Source organism: Chanos chanos, chromosome 10 (genome assembly GCF_902362185.1).
Source record: "Chanos chanos chromosome 10, fChaCha1.1, whole genome shotgun sequence".
In the NCBI taxonomy this organism is placed as follows: Eukaryota; Metazoa; Chordata; class Actinopteri; order Gonorynchiformes; family Chanidae; genus Chanos; species Chanos chanos.
This window is the reverse complement of record NC_044504.1, coordinates 2920841-2945379: the sequence shown is the minus strand read 5'-3', so window position 1 is coordinate 2945379 and position 24539 is coordinate 2920841. Positions and strand designations below refer to the sequence as shown.

General features: G+C 40.9%; 1 protein-coding gene across 1 annotated transcript in view; it reads left to right on the top strand.

Annotated features, from left to right (window-relative positions):
• Positions 1-12238: 12238 nt before the first annotated feature.
• The window catches only part of tmeff2a (transmembrane protein with EGF-like and two follistatin-like domains 2a), a 60744-nt gene continuing 48443 nt past the window's right edge, over positions 12239-24539 (top strand). Inside the window, exons 1-2 of the mRNA XM_030787230.1 lie at positions 12239-12416; positions 20060-20169. Of these exons, the coding sequence (XP_030643090.1) occupies positions 12239-12416; positions 20060-20169 (288 nt within the window). The remainder of the gene's footprint in view (positions 12417-20059; positions 20170-24539) is intronic.

Genomic DNA, 24539 nt, shown 5'->3' with positions numbered 1-24539 from the left:
TTTAGCAATCCAGTTCAGATTTGGTAGTCTCATTCACATTGAGTGATCTAATCCAGATTTACTGGTCTAGTTCAGATTTAGTGGATATTAGCAGTTCTTAGATGTTTATTAGTGTTACTCAGAATATTGTCCAGAGGCTAAATTCACAACATAACAATAAAACAACAGAAATTTTGCAAATATTTTTTTTTCAATTTTTCTGTAGGCATAATCAAATCAATCCTGAAAACTACCCTTCAACTCTACAAACAGAAAGTAAGAAAGAAAGAAAGAAAGAAGGAAAGAAAGAAAGGCATAAGGGGAAAAAAGCAGGGTAGCAAAACAGGGAAACGTGAAATGTGACAGCCCAATTTCTTAGAGATGGTACAGATTAAGTTTAACAGATTTTAATTACAGATTAACGACCCATACTTCTTTCTGAAGTGGGTTTATTTATTTATTTATTTATTCATAAATTTATTTATTTTTTAATGAGTTAAGATCCGCTCAGAGCAGCAGGCCCATCAGTTTTCTGTCAGGAACATGTCTGGAGTCACACTCAGAATGAGCTGCCTGTCGAGGGTGTTCATTTTTGTTTTTGTGAATGATGACAGGTTCTCCAGTCTGCTCTGTGAGGCCGCTTACACTCACACCTGTTGTAGGGGATTGTGTTGACAAGATTTTTTACTGACTGGGTGTAAATTGCAGATTGTATCGTAAATATTGTGTTAATGCGGTTACGTTGGCATCGCTGTTTTCTACAAACTCAAGTGAATTTCCAGTTAGAACCCATACAGTGAAATATTTGTGTAACTGACAGTAAAAAGATATCTTCGATGTAGTTGCAAATATGTATCGTTATGACCTAACATTATTTCTGGATGCATACAACTGATCATTTTCATAATGGATCCAATCTGTCATTTTTAAATCATTAATTAGAAAGTGTAATTGAAGTAACTGAAGATACGGGGTATCAAACACTTTTTGATATTTGACCTTGGTCTGAAGCTAAAACAATGTGACCTGCATTTAAGCAGCACCGAAACAACTGCCCACTTCATGTTTTCATATTCAAATGAGTGTGAGTACCTGAGTATGTTTGTGCATGTACAGCTTTGTATTGACATGCATATGAGTCACGACAGGTCAGTAAACATGTCTCATTTATGATTTCGCCGTCTCTCCGATGACTGGGAGATCCGGGTCTCCGTAAACGACCTCTCTGTTTTTTGTACGGCGTTTCACAGCTGCCTTGGTCATCACCTGCTGCTTCACCATGGAGCGCTAATTAAATTTGGAATCCAATTACAGCAATGGTAATGAAATTTCCAAATGGGGAAACTCTTAATCTGTTCATTGAGGTGTTTAATTACATGCGGGTGTGTGAATTGGAGATAGGCACCACCACCATTGAAGTTGAAGGAGCCAGAGTAGAGGAGGAATTAGATCTGTTCACCCCGACACACGTGCATCCAACATTTCCCAAAGCAGCTTAGTGTTCCCTTCGCTAGGGAACGCTATCTGACGCAGGGCTGATTTGGCTGTTGGCAAAAAAAAAAAGAAAAACTGGTAAATGAAGGACCAGGCCACTAGAAAGTTTCAAACTTGATTGTCGTTCATAGTTGGTTGCAGTTCTTGAAACTCACGGGTCACCTCAGCCCGAGAGCTTTGTCGATGCCTTCGGTAAGAGCCCAGTTCCTTGTCAGTCAGTGTCAGTCAGGTGGAATGGTATAAGGAACATTCCAGAGTTGGACGGCGTTTTCTGTCCCTCCCATGAAATTTCAGATAATCCATGTTCAAAATACTAAAACATGCACTTGGTGCATAAATTACACTTGTCCTGAGACAAAATGTAAATAGTTGTAAAGAAAAAGTGGTTCCAAAGTATTATTTAAAATACCAAATAGCTCTCCAGCACATCTTAAAATGGCAGTTTTCTCTTGTCCCACTTTCTTGGTGACCACATTGCATATAAAATAAGTTTTAAATCAACTGTTTTGGTATGTAATTGTAAAAACAATTTGTTTGATCATCAACATATTTTACATGATAGTAATTATGCATCCCACAACATGCGTGCAACCCTGTTACCGAAAAATACTTAGCCTGGCAGAGGAAAAGTCACATGACACAGAAGAAATGACATCATCAAGCCATTCGCTGACACCATGGGTAGACAAAAGGTAAGTCATCGCTTCTATTTTTCATATTTTACCAGTCTTTTCAACCTTGAGTGGGTGTGTCAGTCTAACCAATGCAACTCTGTTACTCATATTTTCAGAAGAAGACAAATGAATTTCAAAGTTCTCTTTCTTTATTTATATAAACAAGTTTGTCCTTGACCTTGACAGTAATGTTACATTCTACAGCTAACATCTATTCCTGAGAAAAAGCTAACATTAGCATTGATTTGCAACCCTGCTACATGCAACCCTGTTACTGTAATTAGAGTAGCAGGGTTACATTCCTACTCATCCTGTTGATCTACCAGCGAAAAGATATATGAAATTTTCTTGTGGTCCTGAGAATTTATTTGTCACATTCATGTCATGATCTACAATCAAAAAAATTAATGATTCCATGCAGCCCTGTTACTTTGTGCAACCCTGTTACTCTTATTTCAACCCTGTTACCATATCATCATATCATATCAAAATTGCTTAAATTAATATAAATCAGGTCTTATCTGAAATTAAACGAGTATTCAGTGTGAATGTGACTTTCTTTACTAAAGGATTTATTAAACAGTAAAGGATTTTTTAAACAATATTTTAAAATATACTTTTTTCAGGTTCTTGAGTATCCGTAACAGGGTTGTGCCAAGCATAGCACACAACAAATAAAACATGAGAAGTGTACCTTTGATGCCTGAGCTGGACAAATCAAATTATTTGATGGTTTATTACCTGTTTTTCTGAAATGCATAACAGAAAATGATAAAATAAAGGGTCAATTTTTCAAAAGTGTTGATGCCTAAATTGTTCTCAAATTTTGGAATGACCCATAACATGGTTTTGGCAGGAAATTTCTTCAGACATGGATACAGACAAATGTTGGGAGGTTTGTGACAACACTGCTCGACAGGAAAATGAGTGTGCAACATAAGAAATAAAAAACAACAACAGAAAATACCCCCCGCCCCTCCCCCAAAAAAGAGCATCTCTTGAAGTCAAGGTATAGAAAAGATAGATTTCATTTTTGTGCACATCCTAGTGCAAAAATGTTTTCGGTCAGAAGACCATCATTAGCACAACAGGCACAATAAACAGGCACTACAATATGTAACAAAGAACCATCAAACAAGGATCAAAACCATCGAACGAGCCAATCAGTCACACTGATATATTGACAAGTGACTGACAGTCATAGTAGCCACAGAAAATAGCTATCAAAATATCTTGGCAAAAACAGAGAAAAACATCAGTAAACGATACCTTTACATGCATGATTAAAAATGTAGAAAACCAAACAAACAAAAAAACACACACACATTATTATATGTATACATAGGCTTACATTGATATAGGCTTACATTGAGTGGAGTCAATACCAAATTTCCATTGTGTCCTACTGGATCAGTCTGTCCGTTCTGGGGCTCTACTGATTAACACTGCTGCTCCAACAGTAGTGATAACAAATAATTAGATAAGCAGTTGGGTAGTTGGATGATGTCTCTACTCACAAAGACAACATTTATTAGTTTATGCCTGGCTAGCTTAATGGCAAAACATATTTGACCATAACACATCATTAATCGTATCTCCGTATCTGTCTCAAGCTAAACATTATCCCCAACTTGAAGATCTTTGTAAATTTGAGCACAAATACTGACAAATATTTATACATGGAATATACCCTGACCTGTAGGATGATTCTGTTTTAGTTTACATCAAGTCATATTTTAGACTCCAGTGAAGGCTGATGTGTGGCACAGTGTCGCTTCACTGTGCATCTATAAAATAAAATCATTATGGTTTTGCTTTACCAGGCAAGAAACCCTTAGAAGATAAACTTCATGATACCATTTTTTAAGGCAAGTTAACAAATTCATGTTGGGCTAATATAAAAATGCTTAGTGACCACTCTAGAAAGTTGTCCATGAGGTTTTTGGATGTTTTGTATACCTTTATACGTATTATTTATATTTTATGTTTATGTTTTCATCGTAATTGATTTGTAGCTTTTATTTGGGGGGGGGGTTTTAGGTTTGCTATTTTGTCATGTGTGCAGCTTCTCAGTATGTTGCTTGTTTTACAGTTACCTGCCATCTCATCTGGGGACATTTTAATACTTGCCTCCATGTCATGATTTCCTCGACACGATTTACCTGAGGTTGTTTCAGCAAACCAGTATTTCCCTCTGTTTTCTATGCCTTACATTTTGAAACCCAGTTAGTATATCAGTGCCTGAGATTTGGACTCACAGTAAAAGACCAAATGTAAAATATGCTACTTCCTCCCACCTGCTGTGACAATGACTGAGCACAGTATCAAACAGGTAATACATGCTAAAATATGCTAACCCCTCTCATATAAAGGGAAAAAAAATCACTGTTAATCTCTGTTAATGGTCTGTTAAATCTAAGTAGCTTTGAGTACATTTAAAGTCATTATAGAAAAATGTTGCGTTGGATGAAAAATACATATAAAAAAAAAAAACTAAAATTGATCGGGAAAAAAAAAACATCAGAGGTGCGGGAAAACATATGGATAAGTGTTATAATGGGTCTATACACAAAAAAAAGTGTAAACTATAATGACAGAATGAATATATCAACCTTATGGTACATGGTGATGACAGCTACCTTTGGTTCCACTTAGTACAGGAACGTGAAAGTGACGAATGAAGCTTTTCCATTATGAATCAACTGAAAAACACATGAAAAAAAGAGCAGCTTTCAGCATATCACCATAATTCCAAAGGTGCACTGCACACCCACCACATTAATACCATTGCTTAAGAGACTCATCTACTGTTTGCCACATGGTATCCTGAGGGATACCAAAGATCAGTCAGCTGAAGCACTTCTCTTTCCTAAGTGAGAATCAATCTTTTTCATCCTCACGGCTCAGAGTGTGCAGCAAGAGGGTCAACAGGATTTTACAGAAAGAGAGTTTGGTATTTGTGCCAAGGGTCTGTTTGACTCGTGAACAAACAGCACCACGCAACTCAACGACCCTCTGGGCATCTCCTTAGGTGAGACGTAAGCTTAGATCTATAACTAAATACCACCATGTTCAAATCACCCGGAGGGTGTTTTTTCTGCCTAAGAATATTCACAGTGTTAAGCACTTCCCAGTCCCCACAACTGCTGGCCTCTGATAAGTGGAGATTTTGGAGTGCTTATTAATATTCAGTGGCACCTCATTAGATATGCAAAGAAGAGGAGCTATATGTTGAATTGCAGAAATGGAGAATTATTTAATGCGGCGTAGAGCTTTAGTGTGGAACTTTAATGTGGGTGCTGGAATACCGTCTACATGTCTACTTTGTTAAGGTGTTCCGCGTAGTTGCTTGCTCATGCATGTCAGATAATTATATTTGCCATTTTACTTGGTTTCCTGTCTTGGTCATTCTCGGTGTTTAATATATTATTGAAAAAATATAGGACCTATATATTTCTAAACATGTTTAAAAATGCAGAGTCTTTGAATTTCACACTCATTAATGCAGCTCGCAAAATTTCTTATCTAGTCGGTAAAAAGGTTCAGGACCAGTGTTAGATGCTGATGGGGGTTTCTGGACAGGGGGGAAAAATAAAGATGGGGGGGGGGGGGGTTATAGTTTTTTTTTTGTGTGCGTGTGTGTGTGGAAGCTGGCTTCTGAACCTCAAACTTAAAATCACAGTCATTGCAGCATTGAGACAAATTTGCATTGTATCTTGACTTAATGAGAACCTCAAGCTGTAAAAATCACTCTTTGAAAAGTTAAAAATCATAATTAGTCTAGCGTACCCCTTTAACATTCTTAACTCTAGGGTATATTCCGCATTCCAAAGAGACCATTTCACTTTCACAAAATCGCTTCACTTTCTTCAAACTGAGTTAAAATCTCCCATGGGTCCTCTTTAAAAGGATTATTCATCATCCATTATCAAATAGAATTCATCGCTTCAATTATATTAATGAGGGAAAGAAGGGTTTAAAGATGGACAGTTGCTGGTAGTTACTATGTTTAAGTCAGTTGAGATGGTACCCATTTGCCTGCAGTCAAAACAGTACATGAATAATCCTGACATTATACCACAAATTTGCTCTGCAAAACCGCAAAAAGCCGGTACAAGATAAGTGTCAGACTCCAGTTGAAATAGTGATACATACTTAAATGGTGATTAAATATGAACTGCTACTCCTCCCAAAATGTCACATGATTTCTTAAAATGTTGTTTTTTTATGGGCTTACTAAAGACTATTTCACCTGACGCAGAATAACTCAGTGAGTCTCAGAAGCAGTTAGGTAAATATCTAGTCAGTACCATAGCTTTTAACACTATCCTCTGAGACCACATATACATTTCTGGATACTATGTTTGAGTAGTCTTTTTCTCTCGGTGTGTGTACCTGTAGGTGCTAAATGGCATAATGGCTACAAGTCACTGGTAAAGAGTGAGGCATTTTTTGAACGTGGATTTGTTTTGCATAGCCTGATCATGTTGTGGTCTGATGCTGACTGGGCAGACACACTGTTTCCCGACACAAACTAGTTGAGAAGTGCACTGTTGGTTCTACTGAGCCTTAAGCACAGGTGCAGGGTAATGAATAACTGAAAATGTCTTTCTAATCTTGCAACAATTACTGTAATATTTCAACCAGTTTCACCTCATTCGTGCTACACCACTATGTTATTCAAAAAACATTATTTCAGATATTTATAACTCATAACAGTGTTAATACTACGTAGACCGGTTTTCTTTTCATCTTTTTTTCGCATTTAGTTTTCCAAGCAAAGAGCACTCATAAATCAAAAGAACTTTTTTACTTTTCACTTACACATCTATTGTATTTTCTTATTTACAGGCAGTATGTAAATTAGGTCTACGTTATGTGTTTAGTAAAAGAGGCATGCGGTGGTTTATGTAATGTCATTGTTGAAACAGCTTAGTCATTCATTTGTGTTTCCCTAGGATTTCATCTCTCTTGGCCTCACACTGTCATCCACAGAGACATTCTGAGAGCTGAAGCACTTGAGGATATATATGTATATTCTTCACTCCCTCTCTTTCCACACCCTGAAGCCAGACCGCAGGGCTGCCATATTTGAATGGAGAGCGTCAGACAAGAGGACACATTTATACTTTTTTTTATTGTTGTCAGCAACCTGTGCTTGCAGCAGTAACCCAGTGGTCATGAAGACGTGTACAGTTAACGAGTTCATGAAACCAGGCTGCACTAGGATTGATGTGATTTGTCATTAAAGCTGCTCTCACAATGTTGATGCACTGTTTGTGATTAAAAAAAAAAGAAAGAGAAGAAAAAAAAACATTGTATGGGAGTCTGTGATTCGGTGGAATATGCCCGCAGTGAGCCAGTGTAACACAGCATCTCTCTGTGCTGTTCTTCTGCAGTTTGATTACGGACGTTTTTGTGCCCGGGGGGATTTTTTGCAGGCAATTCTTTTGAAAATATGTCTTGCTCCTGCCCTGGCTGAAAAAAAACTAAAATGTTAGAGTAAGACAGTCAGAAATATGTTAATACATTGAATGTGTTATTTGGCCAAAGGTCAAGTATCTTATTCGTGAATCACCCTGCGTCTCAGTTTTGCTGTATCTAGACAAATTTCATTTCTAACTCCCAAGCTGAATGTGTGTTTGTTTGTTTTTTCAACCAGAGAACAGACTGACTCTTTCTCTGTTCTATCTAAAATATCTAGGGAGGAGGAGGAGGCTTAACTGTAACTCACTTAATCTTAATTTTTTTTTTTCTTTTTGCCTGTATGTTTTTTAAAGAGAGCATCTGCATTTTCTGTGTCTGTGTGTGTTGTGGAAAAAATATGCACCATAAATGAGCAGCCAAAGAAAAGGCAATCAGGCGTAAGAAAACAAGAAAGTGAAATTACAAGTAAGAGAATATATATATATACATATATATACACACACACACACACACACACACACACATATATATATATATATATATATAATGCTTTAATCTGTGATGGTTTTATTTGGATTGCTGCTCACATGTCTCAAAAAGAAAAAAGAAAAAAAGAAACTGTTGGTGTGTAAGGAATATTCTACTGAATACCACATTGGATAATAAGATCATTTATCAAACTGCACACCTCCATTTCATTAATCTATTAATGCATACAAGCCACATTTGTCTGGCGAGATTCAACAATACATTCCACATATCAGCGTAATATGTGAAGCAAACAGATAAATATAGGCCTGTGGCAAACCCAGAGGGGAAAGACAACCCCTCCCCCCCCCCCCCACACACACCCCCGCAGATTATTTGGGTGTGCCTCCAAATGGTAGCATCATTAAGTGACTCCCATGCTGAGAAGAGAGTCAAACAGTGCTGGTCTCCCAGGGCTGTGACCTTCTCTCTGCTCCCCTAAGCAGCAGTCCCTCATTACCACAATCACCATACAATCTGAAAAAGCCATGTGTGATCCATACTGTTCATGTTATGAAACCCACAGGTGCCCTTTGTCATGTCAGCTTCCCTAATCTTCTCTTTTTTTGTGGGGTGGTGTCCTGACAAGAGACGATAGGCATGATATAATGTGAATGAATTGTGGTCAGAGCAACCATTTACCCAAAATGTGTGTAAAAAGTGCACCTTTTGTGAGACTTTACACTTGATTAAAAAAAAAAAAAAAACGAGAGCACCTGTAATTCACATGAGGAAGCAGGCAGCATTTTGTGTAAAAAGTTGCAAAGTGGGGTGAAAGAGACAAATCTTCAAGACACAACACAATTTGAAGGGAGAGGAGTGAGAGCTATGGCAGTATATTTCACACTCTTAGATTTACGGATCTGTGAACCAGTCGTCAAAGTGTGAACACACAGATCCGAACACATAATGTTTCATGCGACTGTTGAAACATGAAGTCCACCGAGAACCAAGATCAGTACCAGATTTAGCTAAGGTGTCATGAAGAGGGCGGAGACTTCCCTGTCTACGTTCTACATCAACAAATGTTGAAAGCCATAGTAGCCTCTGGCATTTATTTGTCTACGCTATTTGAGAATCAATGATTTTTTTTTTTTTGCGAACATGGGGCATAACTTTTGCGATTATCTGATTGTTAAGTGGCAGTTTTCATCAACTGATAACAGTCTGCCCCCCCCCCCCCTCCAAGAAAAAAAAAAACAAAGAAGACCCTCGGACGTTAATGCAAAATTTTCTGGGAAAACTGCTTGATTTATTAATATCAAGCCTTAATTGCAGGCCCATCCATCATATCTATCACTGGAAAAGTGATACGCGCCTTCTACACTATGCGCTCAGACGAAGGGTGTGCGTTTTAACAATGGGTGTCATGGGTATCATTAGGCAGTAGCCCAAAGCCAGCTGTGCTCGGACCATCACGTTCCACAGTGTTCGCGAGTGTTACAGAGTCCACCGCTCTAGAGCTCTGCCAAATACGCAAGGTACTTTGATTAAAATATGCCGCAGGGGACAACTAAGATAAATCAACACTGAGAAAACGTCTATTTTAAATGCAGTAAATAAGTGAACGAAACTCCACCTTTACAGATAAATTGAACTGATAGATAACACTTATTGTTCTCATATCGTTCGTTTCATGACATGCCCGAATTCATGTTAATCTTCCAAGAGTTTTAGCCAAGATAAAGGGAAAAACTGTTACTGTGGTTGGCCGATTTTACATTCGATTTTGTTTTGGTGAATTGCAAAAAGCCACATAATTATCGAAATAAAAGACCACCGTTGCATGCTTATATTTGAGTGATTAATCTGAGAGACATTTTGTGTCAACCTCGCGTCAGTGTTACATGGAGTTATTGCCTGTGATGGCGCAAGTACATTATGAGTAAACGTAGCCACAGATAACACTTCATGACTCAGTTTCTCTGGCATCCAAATTAGAGTTTAAACAAAAACAACCTTCCGTTAACTCTCATCTGCTCGACTAATTGGCTCGTTTTAAAGGGGTTTGTTGCTCGGAAAGAATTTAGCTCTTTGGAGCTGGAGTTCGTGGAAGGGAAAGCACGCGCACACTCACACGTACTTATTCTCAGTCAACGCTACGAATGAGGGTTCAGTTCAAGGATTTAAGACATTACAAACTGTTTCTTTCTCTCTCATCTTGGCAATAGCTCCCCCGTATTTATCAGTTTAGCGTTGCAACAAACGACGTAGTGATTACCTACGAATTTGTCTTTCATATCATAGTCTCTAATGAGGGAAGAAAACGTTGTCTCATATTCACAAGATATATATGTACAGAGAGCGAGAGAGAGAGAGCGAGAGAGAGAGAGAGAATCAACCTGACAATTCTCTAATGTATGGGTGAGACAGTGTAACGAGTAGCTGGGTAATCTCCTTTATACAGAAGCTGAATCAAAGAACTAATTGTATTCTCGGAGTTTTACTCGGAGTGCACATATGGGGGGGGGGGGGGGGGGGGGGGCTGTGACGAGACTGCACAGACAGTCTCGTTACAGGCGAAATCTCATGACAAGCATGACAAGCCACAGGATCTCTTGTATTATGCAATCATCACGATTTGGCCGTTATTGTAGAATGCTGTTATACCTCAAGAATCGCAGGTGGGCTTCACAGTTTTGCAAACTGTCTGATTTTGCGTTGGATCCCATTCAATTTCCCCCATATGTAACCAAGTCGGCTATGGCTCACATCAATAGCTATTCCAGTAAAAGGCTTACACTATTGCAACTCATGTAGGCATTTTTATTACTGTTATTATTATTAGTAGTAGTAGTATTCTCGAGAATTAAAATGGCACAAGTAAAAATACTACTGTATATATTTCTGTAATTAACTGAGTGCTACTGGTGCGTGCTCTCTCTCTCTCTCCCTCTCGATCGCTCGTTCTCTGCCCTCTTTGAGCGCGTGGCGACAGACAAAATAGGCTTTATGTGAAATGTTTGTGACTTTGAGCTTTTGGCTCCAGATCATTAGGCGTATATTCAATAGCCTAGATGCGGCCGAAAATGTCATTACAAAACGAGCGATCACATAATGTGTGATTTTGACTCCTTTGCCTTTCTCCGTTTTTTTTCTTTTTCTTTTTTCCGTTTCCCTCTTTAAAAGAGCCCTTTCACAGCCGAGAAGGTATCAAATTCTGGAGTCCAGGCGACATGCCGCAAAATAGCGCACTGAAGGCAACGATTGGAAACGTTATAAAATACTTCAGTCTATAGCTGTGAGACAGGAAGCTTTAAATAACGGAGTCCGCATAGTTCAAAGCAGTGCAATTATCCGATCCCCATCGGTCGCATTGATTTCTCTAGCCAGCTTTACATTTGCAGGGCTCAGTTACCCTGCGAAACTCGTTCGGCTTGCCTCTCTCCAAGACGTTTGGCAGCGCAGGGTTCGCTTAAATGGCACAGCGTTTGAAACTGACCGTCTATGTACTGGACCGTCGCCTCAATCCTCACTCTCTTGCATCCCTCTCCGCCAATCAGCGTTGAAAGACCCCCACCCTCTTCCCTCCCCCTTTCCTGAGACCATGTGATCATAAGCAGCAGACTCCAGACCTGCTGCTCGCTTTCTGTGCGTTATTGTGGAAAACAGGTACTGAGGAATGGGAGACAGCGCGGCTGCCTAACAAACTCCTCGCGCGTTTTAAACGCCCGCAAGTAAAAGTCGCCACCAAGTGGAGTTCGTCGCGTTAGTGGATGTAACTTTATCGTGGCATTTAAGTGGGATTTATGCTTTATCTTGTTTGTATTTTTACACTGCTTCAACTGGACCTTTTTATTTCGCTTTTTCAAAAAATACCTTCCTGTTTCCGAACATCCTCAGTTTGCCTGCTGGCTACTTCTCAAAATTCCCACCCAGCACCATCCCTTTTCAGTGTCATCGGTCCTCAACCTTAGCACCCACACCTCTTCCACTGCAGCTACGCTCCTCTCGCTTCGGGCGGATCCTTCGGTTACCCTACAAAAAGGCGCTTCATGGGGGACACTCCTTCCCTCGGAAAATGTTCTTTTCTTGGCTGCTAAGATTGACACTGAAACAGCCAACGCTGGGACAGGGGTTGTCGCTGAGAGTAACTGAATTGTGCCCGTGTCGCCTGCGCTGCTGGGGGAACTGAGATGGGTTTCACAGCAGCGCCAAAGGAGTCCCGACGCCCGCAACAGTGGAAGTGGATAGTGAGAGACTGGGTCTGTATCACCGTGGTCACATTCCTTGCCACTGTGCCGGTGCAACAACTTCGAGCATTCCCGTCTTCCCTTAGCGACTGTCAGACTCCGACAGGATGGAACTGCTCCGGTAAGAAATCCTTTAAGTCGGGTGCTCACATCGTGTTTGAGTTGCTTAGGGTTTTTTGTTGTTGTTGTTGTTGTTGTTCTTTTTGTTTAAATAGATCTTTATGTCCGCATGTCTGTCGATGTCATACCTTGAATACTTGGAAACAGTAAAACGACTTTACTTGTATGAGGGTAAAATAAGTTTAGCCTGTGTTTTGCATAAGAATGTGATGATGCAAGGCATATGTGCAGCCTAATCCGCTGTCATCTACTGCGTTCAATGAAAATATGATTTGGAGACAAAAATCGAGAAGTACATGGTAGCCAAAATTCTTGTATGCTTTACTCAAGCGTGGGACTCTCCGCTGTAATAACTGACAAACGGCTTCCTAATTCTATTTATGATTTTATCGAGATGCCGTGTGAATGTGTGTGTATTTGTGTGTGAGCGCGCCGTGCGTGCGTACGTCCGAGTGCGCGCGCGAGTGTGACTCCTTGTCAGTGACTAATTAGTTGCTTCAAATCGTTTGTGACGGCAGTGACAGTCTCGAAAAGTCATTGCCACGAAAAGCGTATGATTATAATATGATGCATGTTTAGAGATAGACCGCGAATAGTCAGGAAACAAAGTGTGACCACCGGGCAATCGGAACCGGAGTCATTGTCTAATCCCTCTGATGTGACTGAAGCCTGAATAATTATTCACCACCAGTTTCTATTGCCATGTGGAGCGGACTGAAATTTCATGGGTAATCAACTACACTTTCCCGAGTTGAAACCAGTGCTGAGGCTGTCGGGTGTAGTGACTGTAAAGCGCTTTGATGCTGTCATGGCATGCGCACCAATTAATTTCAGGTCAGGTCACGTTTCTGTCAAGTGTCTTTCTATGGTGGATTGCTTACGTTGAACAACTCGAGGACTGGAGGAGCTTCGTTACTTGCAATGGATTAGTTGCCGTAGTACAATAACTGTGTCACATATGACGTAAATTGAGATCGATTTATTCTTCCATTGCTCTTTTCGGCCACCTTAATAAAATAACCAGAAACAACGGTTCAGCATCCATGCATTGTAAATTTTCCCAGTTGCAATTCAAGTGCCAAGAGCCCAGTCCTACCAACTGGCATTTTGACTTGGTGTTGACCTGTTGCTTGCTGCTACGCGTTAAATCAGTCACTGATATAAGTTTTCTTGTTCTATATAGGCACGTTCTAGGAAAGTATACATATATGTAGCGACCTTTAACGTAAGACAGTAGTTTGTGAGTGGATTATTAGACGGTCGTTGGCCTGCACTGTTTTAACTTGAACTCTGAAGGAGCGGGAGTTCTCAGGAGGAATCTGTTTTGGCAAGACGCACTTCGGCCGGGGGGCTTGTTCTGTAGAAACGTGTAATAATACCTTCCACGCATAAATCTGTTTCAGACGCAGGAGGGCAGTTCACATTTTATTTTAACGGTTGCCCAGTCCGTCGCCCCCGCTTTCACTTGATTGTGAGTTGCAACGTTCTATTGAGGGTAATTCCTCTTACCGACGGAGGTGATGTGCTATACATTTAGTCTAACTCCTGGGATACGCATTCGTTTTATCAGTCACCCGGTCACCTTGAGCTGCCAGGTCTTTCTGGTCTTAACATTTATCGTCACTTCTCATTTACCAGCTTCGTTGCATACCCTACTGCAAAATGATGCAAGGAAGACACTCGCCGCCTAAGGTCTAACCCGATATCTATCGTCGCCGCCTACCACTGTTGTGTAATAAATTGCTGCGTGCAAAGATTTGGGGTTAAAAATCAGATTCAAGCTTTTCATAATGTCCGTGACTCAATAGTTAACTCAACACACCCAGAAAGATCTATGGTCCAACCTCTTCCTCTGCCATGTAAGTTAAAAACAAACTGTCCTGCCAAGGAAATGACTTGGTCTATGTTATGTGTACCCACATTTCCAAAACTCTGATCATTTTGATGTGGGAAAAGTTTTGTAACAGATTATATAGTCCATTACTTTTGCCACATCAGACTGCTAGCACCTTTGGCACTTCCGAGTTTAGTATTTCCCTTGTGTGCGGGATTTCAAATGGCACTTATATGATTATTGCCAGCTGGTCATAGTTTAATGGTCATTTGAGATGGTCATTAGTCATTGGACATCTTCCTCCAAATTTACTTGACCCCCCCCCCCCCCCCCCTCTCTCTCTCTCTCTCTCTCTCTCTCTCTCAGCATGTGGGGGAGAGGGGTTAGGCAACACGTTAAAAACTAAGGGCTGCACCCTGTGACAAACGTTTTGCTAAAAATATATGTACATGCATATATATATATGCATATAAGTGTATATAAGTGTGTGTGTGTGTGTGTGTGTGTGTGTGTATATATATGAAAATATTTTTTTGTTTTTCAGCAAAACGCATCTCTCTCTCTCTCTCTCTCTCTCTCTCTCTATATATATATATATATATATATATATATATATATTATATACTGAATATATAAAATATTAAACGTTGCGTTGGTTTTAGACGTGTTCCCTTGTATATTTGCACGTGCACATCAACATTCGTGTCCTAAACCGTCGCCATGTGATTATTAATACAATGTTTTGTGGCAAAAGGTAAATAAGAACTAATGAACTGTGAACAATGTCACGAGACGAGGTGCTATGTAAAGAATAATGCGGTGTGTTGATGGGTCCGACGGCCGTCATGCAAGTCTACGTTCAGGAAACTATCTGATTTTTGGCTTGAGCTCTGAGGACTTTCATACCGACTGCTGACCTGCTTTCTGTCTCTCTTTTATCTAAAGCACAATTTGAAGAGAGACTCTGGAAGAGGCACGTGGTAAACTGTGTCCTAAGCCCAACTCTTTATTGCCTATTGATTTACCTCAGATAACTGAAATCGTAGTTTAAAAAGGTTTTAAGCGCCATCGCTTTGATGAGGTCTTATTGTGCTCTCAAGGGCGCCGCTGTGTTTCTTTTTTGGTCAAATAAGCGATTTAATGCTTTATTCAGTAACATATAAACATCGCTATTTAAATATTTGATGTATGCCAGCTTGTTTTCTTTAATTATTCACTTTGCTGCAATATCCTCCCGTAGAAGAGGCCGCAGGAAGAGAGACCAATCAGCTTTGCCCAGAAGCTGCGCGTTGGCAAAACATTCAGCACATGTCTACTTTTTGAGTGTTGTTTTCAGAAAAACATAATCCCTCGTTCTTTAAATGTAACGGAAGAACGTCATCGCTGTAAAGTTCATCCCAAGAAAATGTGTAGACTGTTTCATGTAGTCTTTGTCGGAAGGCAGTAATCGTTGGCACGTGCTCAGGGCCGAGCCGTATTTTCGGTTAGGAACCCATTACGCAACCGTACATTAGCCATCATAAGCGTTTATTAAGTTGAATACTATTACTCAAGACTCAGCGTGAAGTAGTCTATGTTTTAGATGAGCAAATATCATTAATGTTTACAGTACAACTAGGTTTCTCACTGATTTATCAAGTAAACTGTGCCCTTATATGAAAACTAATTCCTACATACACGATGCTTTTGTTTTTCATGAAGCAGATGTGCAATAAGAGATTTAATATGAATAGCTAGGTGGCAGACAGTGTAGAGGCGGTTGTTCTTGATTCGTTTTCACGCTCAGTTTCTTTCTTTCCAATTTAGAATAGGATGCGTAAACGTTGTGCTAAAATAGTCCCTCTATGTTCATTTAAAGTCAGAGCGAGCAAACAGACGCTAATATAAATCATACCGATCTCTCAGGGCCGTCTCGTTGTATAATGCGTCTGTGATCCATTTTCAGGGCAGGTCATATATCTTTGAATTTTTGTCATTTGTCATCCACAGTAACGTGTCACCTCATTTTAAGTCACAAAAAAGGTCAATCATTCTCTCTTGAGATCTGTTATGTGTCATTGTATTAATGGAAGCGAAGTTTGTGAGTGTTTTGTTTCTTGTTGTCTCCCTGACAGTTTTTTTGACAAGGCATTTTTAGTGCACTCTGATTGCAACGTACCATATGTTTCTGTGACCAAGCTTGTAACACTTGACTAAATATGGAAATGTCGTGTCTTTCCCGCATTCATATTCAGATGTGCCAGTGAAAGTAGAGCTGTTGATGTGGGGTTGTATAGTAGCAGAGAGGAAAATGTAGCTCTTGTATTGTTTTTGACAAGGGATTGTCCCAATTAGCTACTGCGACAAACACTCGTATGTCAGACTTACCTGCTTAGCATGCAGTCTCTCCCACGACAATAGGCACAAAAAAAAAAAAAACCATTGTTATTTTTAAATGTATATGCATCTTGGACTGATTTAGGTCAACAGTAGAAAAGTTGTGCATTAATGGTGTACTTAAGTGAGTGGTAGATCGTACATAACTGACTGCCAAACTGGTTCTCCTGACTGGAGTTTGATATGTGATGAATCTAGTTATTGTTGTATTTATTGTTTGTATGTACTATGCCAGACCTCAGGGGGGTTGGGGGGGGTTGTAAGGGAAGAGGCATTTCACAGCTCTGGAAGATGGCCTGGCTCTTTACAGGGAGGATTCTCTTGACATTTAGATAATGAAAATGTGTGAGTCTTGTCTGTGAAAATCGTATTAATTGGAGCCCTGATGGGCAACGTAAAGAGGAATTTCACAATGTCTTGACAACTAGATGGATCACCCATTACCTCGCAGTTGGTCTGTTTTGTGGGCGATTTTCGATCGCACTTTTGTAGTTTTCTTTTTTGCATTTTCCTTAAGATCCTACAGTACTGTCCAAACTGTACTGATTTACTGTGACAGCAAATAATGTTTTAAACAAATAATTTTAAATGATAATTGGGTATAAGGGGGGAAAAATAACATAGACTTGAATCTCATCAATTCAACATCATCTATAGGGTCTAAAGTCCAGTTTATACTGTTCTCATTTCTTCTCATAAACTGAGTGAATAAACAACAACTCCGCCTCTTTGAAAAACGATGTCAAGCTATTTTCACTCAGTCAGAAAGTCATGCATTGATTTCTCTTACTCGATTTCAAAATTTAAACATCAAACATCAATAAAAGACCTCAATACCGGTAAATATTGGTGTGCTGAAGTGATGTATCATAAAAAATTGCATTGACAATTTAATTACATGGAGACAATCATCAAAATGGACTCGTAAATCAAAAAGGTTGAACTTTCCTTTCAAAAGATTATAAGGCAGAGAGAGTAGATTATGCTGCAAAGTCCACAAAGTCATTTTTGTCAGATTTGCAATCAGTTAATGGCTGTAGTGTTGGTCCATCCTGGTTTCTCTCTCTAAATGTAGTGTCATCTGCACTGATTAGAAACGTGTCAGAGTCCTCACACACGTAAAAGGAGTCGTTTTACACTTTAAATAAGGCTTGATTTGAATTATGGTCCTGCCAAGATGCAGAGGGTTGTTGAGGGTAGTGCGTTCTTTTGTATGGTTACGTTTGTAACGCTAAATAGCTTTAAACCGTGTTTAGGAACTTTGTGCCTGTGTTTCCTGTCAGAGTAAGTGGATTACAGCTCTAATTGTGTTTTGGGTCACATTGCTATGAGTGTTTTGTTTTGTTTTGTTTTTTTTGTTTGTTTCTTGGCAAACAGAGCTCTCTGGTCTGTTTTTCCCATGTCAAGAGCGGCTCCAGAGTGTGGCATTAGAGGCATTTCTGTTTCACTTGGCTGTGTGTGTGTGTGTGTGTGTGTGTGTGTGTGTGTGTAGTGCTAGCCCTCCCAGCTCTTGAGAGATACTTGCCCCTGCATAGTCCCCCCAAGGACTCTGCTCTGCTAAAGACTGTTAGATCAGCCTTGTGGTCCCCAGACCTCAGACACCCATCCAGACAGCTGTGATTGTGTACAGACAAGGGGAGAGAGAGATGATGCTTGACTGCATTAACAGGAAAGGAAAAAAAAAAAAAATAACCCGAAAAGGAAGAGGATTTTCCATCTATGTTGTGGGTCTTGATGTTTCCATGCATTGTTTTTACCCGGAAATTGCAGAAAAGAAAAGAAAATTCTCATGAAGACCTAAAATATCCTAATAGTGTTTGCAAAGATTGCCAGTGTGTTCACAGGTTAAAGTCGGTGTTTTTTTTCTGGAGATATTTCAGGCACTGTGTCAGATCCAATCTGACATAGACCCTCGTCTGTTATAAAACCCCAAAGACTCTGCCATATTGAGAGAGAGATAATTGTTACTTATGGGGTCCCTTGTAACCAAGTTCTTTCCGAGCTATTTTATGTTCAGAAGGAAGCGTCTCCGTATCTCGATTAAATGGCAAACTGTCATAGTTTGTAGCCGATGGGACAGGCCGGAAAGAGTCAGGTCGAATGTGCTCTTCAAATGCAGTCCATTTCTTCTATGAGCTACGACAGCATAATGTTAAGCACGTTCTGACGACTTTCAACACGGAGCTTGTCTTTTTTTCTTCTCCTCTACCCAACACAAACTCACCTCAGATGACCAAGTTAGCCTAAAGAAGCCTCTCTCAGCCTCACAGCTGTCCTGCGAGCTACTCTGAGAGGCCAATATTTTATTTTTATCTTGCCCATAAAGTCTCAGGTCTGTGTATAATTGCCATAATTGCCACGTAAATAAGATTATGCAAGAGCTCTTCTTGCTGTAGGCCTGACTGTGAGCCTAGAACCTGAGCTGACATCATTTCCTCTGCTGGTGCTGTGGTGAGTCGTGTTCTTGAGTTCACTGTGGCTGGGGAAAAAAAAAAAAAAAAGCCATGCAGAGAAGAATGTTCGTGTAAATGCAACACTTGCGTGATTCGAGTTGACATGAAAAAAATAATTAAAAAAAAAAAATCCGGTGGCTGGAGAAGTGAAGTGGTCGGTGTTGCACAACGGTGGTGAACGGATTCGAAGAATTTTTTTTTTTTCTGTTCTAGCAGCATAACAGAAGCTAGACTTGCTGTTTGCTTCTTTGGCTGCATCTTGTAAAAAAAAAAAAACCCTACATTAATTCTCAATAAATAGAGAGGTGATACAAATATGGCAAGCCTCAGGCAATTCATGCCTTTCAAACAGAATGTTGTCTTCTCTTGTGATATGTGAAGACGTTACCTCGTGGAGCATCACTTAAAATTAGGCTTTTTTATGGCCCAGCCAAGAGTAACTCCTCCCTAATATTGCTCAATATGTGACCCAATGGACTCGTTAGAGATATTTCATCAAAGTTGTTTTCTAGGAGAGAGAGGGAAAAAAAAACCTAGCTCAGCTCAAATTTGGCTGTGTGTGTGTGTGTGTGTGTGTGTGTGTGTGTGTGTGTGTGTAGCCCTGGTTATTTTATGATGCTGTCGCTTTTCAGCAAAAAAAAATCAGAGTGTTTTTACAGACAACTGTCAGGGGTCAGCTGGAGTTTAATGCTGAATTAGACATTTTACACTGCAGAGGCAAATCACTGTGCGCTATATGAAAATCCCAACAGTTTTTCATATTTATGGTACGTGAAAATCCGCTTTGGGAATACAGTTAACCAGATACTCTTTAAATAATTGTTTAATTCACTTTGTTCGTTCATGAATGTGAAATCACTACACAAAGTGGTAATTCTTTTAACCTTGTTACGTAATCCCCATGTTTCTCTCAGCAAAATGATGTGGCTGTGTTGTGTTTATATTTTTTGGTTTTGTTTTTTTTTTTTCCCTCCCCTGTAGGTTACGATGACCGAGACACAGATCTCTTCTTGTGTGACACCAACACCTGTAAGTTTGACGGAGAATGCCTGAGGATTGGGGACATCATAACATGCATCTGTGATTTTAAGGTGAGAGAGTGTGTGTCTTTGCCTATCTCGTTTTTAGACCACACGTGTCCTCTGGTGGTGGGGGATGGGGGAGAGGGGTGGGGTGGGGTGGGGGGGCGTCTAAGACTGTGGATTGGTGTGAAGTGTGTTCACAGTGTAATATGATGGAGGTGGAGGGGGCAGGCTCTTTTAACATTACACACGTGTCCTAACCGTCGCCTCGATCCGTCAGATCCTCCTCCGTGTACACACGTTCGTTTTCATACTGACTCTGGGCAAATGTTAGAAATGTCTCATGGAATTCATCTCGCTGTCTTATCCATGGCTTGAAATTTATTCTATTCCACTTCCAAGGCTTCTGAGTTTGCTGGTGTGAGCATTCTCAACGTGTCCTTTGCAAGGGTACGTGAGTGCGTTTCTGTTTCCTGCTTACTCACATTGACACCTGTTGTTGTGCAGTTAGCCGTAATGTAATTCTCTTTTAAATTAATATTTTCAAATGAAGTAAAACCTTCCATTTTAAAGGAAAATGCTCGGCATCTGCCATAATTGTATAGGTCAGTGTGTGTATATATATATAAACAAGAGGCTTAAATGTGCAGAGCTTCTGCAGTGAGACATTACAGCACATTGATCCTTCGCTCATTTAAATGTAATGTGTTTATCAGTTCATTAAATTCCAATGCAGTGCCTACTCCTACGCAAATAAAACTGCCTATTGACTTTCCTCTTATGTGGAGTACTTAGCTACATGCCCATGCACAAGAACCTGATAACAGAATGCACTGTTTCTTGTTTAACTGACGCGACAGATGCAGTGACGCTTTCAAATGCATCTGGACGCTGAATGGAACAACTTGATTCTCTGGGGACTTCAGAACAATCCTTTATTTTTTTTTTTTCCCCTTTCAGACCAGAAGATAAGTATTCAGCTTTGACTGTGGCCTATTTAGCTTCTGACTGTTGGTCCATTGTAAATTGCGGAAACAGAAGCATGTCTCTAATAATCTTTCCAAATCTTGTTTTAGTGAAAACGCATTATACCAGTTCCAAAGTAGCAAGCAGACAGATACTTGATCAGCTGGATTATTTTTATCTCGGCTTTCAAGGGAACATTAGTCGCGAGGCTGAGACAAATGACATTACCTGCGGCTTTTTCTCCTCAGACAGCAGGATTTCAGACCCAACAATATCCCGTTGTCTTAGGACAGAACCCAGTTTTTTTGGGTTGTGTTTTGTTCTTTGGGGGGGGGGGGGCATGCACTGAGGGACACATTGTTTCCATTTCCAAATCTAATGTCATTGTGGAATCCTTCACGCTAATGTCATTACGGCTTCCCACGTCACGTAGCATATGTATGCAGACTAGCTTGACGTCAGCGAACTTCAACTTAATCATGGCCTTTGTCTTTTGTTCCATTAAAGTGAGGTAATTCATCAAACAAGTGTTCTCTCAGTGGTCGCGTCCCAGTTGAGGATGTGAGGTGGTGAGATGGGAGAAGGCACAGAGATGCCGGGGAAGATGTGGAAGAATGGCGCTCTCTCTCTCTCTCTCTGTCTCTCTCACTCTCTCTCTCTCTATGGAGGTGGCGGGGGACGCAAGGTTTTATGGGGTCATTCAGCCGCCGTTGGCCATTCGACGATGTTTATTCATTTCCCACAAGGCCTCTGAGGTACCTGCGCGTTTAGCCATGACTCACTGTGCCTTGAGTCAATGTCTCACTTTTTTATGACTCGTTTTGGGTCAGGCTTCGATTCGCTTAGTCGTTAGCGTATTTTGATTCTGCGCTGTGCCTCTCTTGTCATGTTTTCACGCGCGATCTCTCTTGCCACGGTTGATACATTCTTGCTCCTTTCTCCTACATTGCGTTTGCTATTAGCTACAGCACATTGCTACCTTAAAAAAAAAAAAGCACACGCACACACACACACACACACACACACACAACTCGTCTTCCCTTAAACGATCACCTCAGGACTGAAGAGGACCAGGTGCCAAGTGTTCCAAATATTTTCCGTTCTTTTTTTTTTGTTGTTCTTTTTTTTTTCTTTTTTAAATCTGTTTAATTGTCGCTGAGTCGAGATCTAAAAAAGGGACGTTGGTGCCACAGGAGTATTTCATCCAGAGCTCAGGCCCGTGCTCAGGACAAGCAGGCTGAGGCGCACAGCAGGACCAGTTCTCCCAGCCTCACGCCACCCGCCATCATCACAGGAATCCGCATGTAGTCCTCCTTACATATATATCTGCATTGTTTCATGGTCTCGTTATCTGCCAGTCACATGTGCTCTCTGTGGACTGGTAAAGGATTTAATTTGGCGTTTTATCCCCTGGCGCCGACCGAGATAAAAGGATACTCAGGGACGCGCCCCTCGGCATGGCTCTTCAAGCGTTCGTCATTTTTGCGAAACCCCAAAGTGTGTTTTGAGTGCCTGTATCAGGACACCCATTCCATCAGTGACTGCCTTTTTCTTTCTGCCCAGACGATCACAGCGACGAGGAGGAGGCTACCTGAACACTCAAAAGAGGCTGAATTTCTCGCAGAGATCAAGGAAGCTACATTAGCATCTCTTTGTTTCGCGAGAATTTGCTCTTCTTTATCTTCCTCGGTTTCTTCCTGTTCCGTAATTTGCCTCTCTCTCCTCAGCTTGTTTTTGGCAATTTAAGGTTTTCTTTTTCTCCTCTCGCTGTCTCTCTCTCGCTCCCTCTCACTCTCTCTAACTTTTTGTCTCTCTAGATGTGTGTCTTTCAGCTCTAAACACCTTCTCTAATAGCTTTAGTTGAAGATGAATGACTTTGGTCCCTTAGAGAGGGTCCCTCAAGATCACTTTTCATAGTCTGGAAAAGGTTACCCTCCAACCATGCATTACAAATGCAGCAATTAACATCCGGAAGGCAGTACTTGGGCACGACACACCAAATCGTTTTTTTTTTTTTTCTTTCTGTCTTTCTTTTTTTTCTCTCTCTCTCTGGGTGAGAAGTCGGTTTTATTTGCTCTCTCTGTCAGCTTGCCCTCTGCCTGTTTAGGGGTAGTGTAAGCCAGAGAACACTGCCAGACCTATAAAGGGCCACAGGGAAGTAGTAGGTGGTGCGGAGGAATCCATTAGTTTTGGATGTGTGAAGGGAAAGGAGCTACGCCTAGCATCTATGTCTTCCCCCTTCCGTGGCTCTCACAAGCCTGTCAGACACCATTACGGGAGAGCCGTCCGCAGTGACAGGAGCCGGAAAGCTCCCCCCCGGCCAGGAGAGGCTCGCTCTAATCAAGAGCCGACTGCCAAGCGCTTAAAAAGAGGCAGAGGCCTTTCTCCAATGACCATCAAACACTCACACCCACCCTCCCATCCTCCCACCCTCCCACCCTCCCGCCTGTCTGCCCGTCCACCCGCCAGCCCCCTGTTCCACTGTCAGCAACATGGACCTCCAGCTAAAGCATGATTGGAACGAAGACTGTCACTCGTCCTGACAAGAGCAGGCACATCTTTGTCCGAAGGCAGAGGGAGAACACATCATCGGAGGATCGGAGGAGACACTGAGCAGATTCTTTGTTTTTGCTTCTTTTTTTTTTCTTTTTTTTCTTTCCATTCCGTTCTTGTTTATGTCTCTCTCTCTCTCTCTCTCTCTCTCTCTCTCTCTCAGGGATAACATGGTCAGGCGGTTTCTTTTCGTAGCTGTAACCCTTTCCCTCACTCAGAGCTCTCGTAGGAAATACTACTGTTTTTTTGTTGTTGTTTTGTTTTGTTTTGGGTGATTTTGCAAGGGCCTGAATTGAAATGTACCAGCTGAGCTAGACTGAGTCGTTCTCCTGTTCCTCTGGGTATCGCTCCAGGTACGTTGTCTCCTGCACACATGGGAAAACTGTCTCCAGCAGCATCTCAGGACCGTTTTGGCTTGTTTTGCATCCAGTTTTTTTGGGCATTGTCTAACGGGCAATAACAAAGCCATGAGGTATGTTGGAGTGGACTACGTGGCATTTGAAGATAATTTTGGACTCTCATGTCAATGGACGAGACATTTCTCTGTTTCTCTTTCTTTTTGTTCTGCTCCCCCTTCCCCCCAAGCATATCGAATGATCTCCCAAAAAAATGAAAAAGAAAAATCCGATTTTTTTTTTCCGTCCTAGCGGCTGCTGCCGCGTCAGAATCGCTGTGCCAGGCATCAGTCATACTCTAGGTGGGTCTGACCAGGGAGCGGACCTTTGAAGATGAGAATCTCGTCTGAAGGTTCTGACTTTCGCCGGAGGCCACTGGTTCTGATCCTGTTAGAAGCCCCAGGTCATAGTCTGGAGCAACCGAACATCCTCTATGGTGACTGACGTGAACTGGAGATGAAGGTCAGTCTGTCAGTCTTGAAAACAATAGCTGCTGTTGGGAAAAAAAAAAAAACAAAAGGAAAA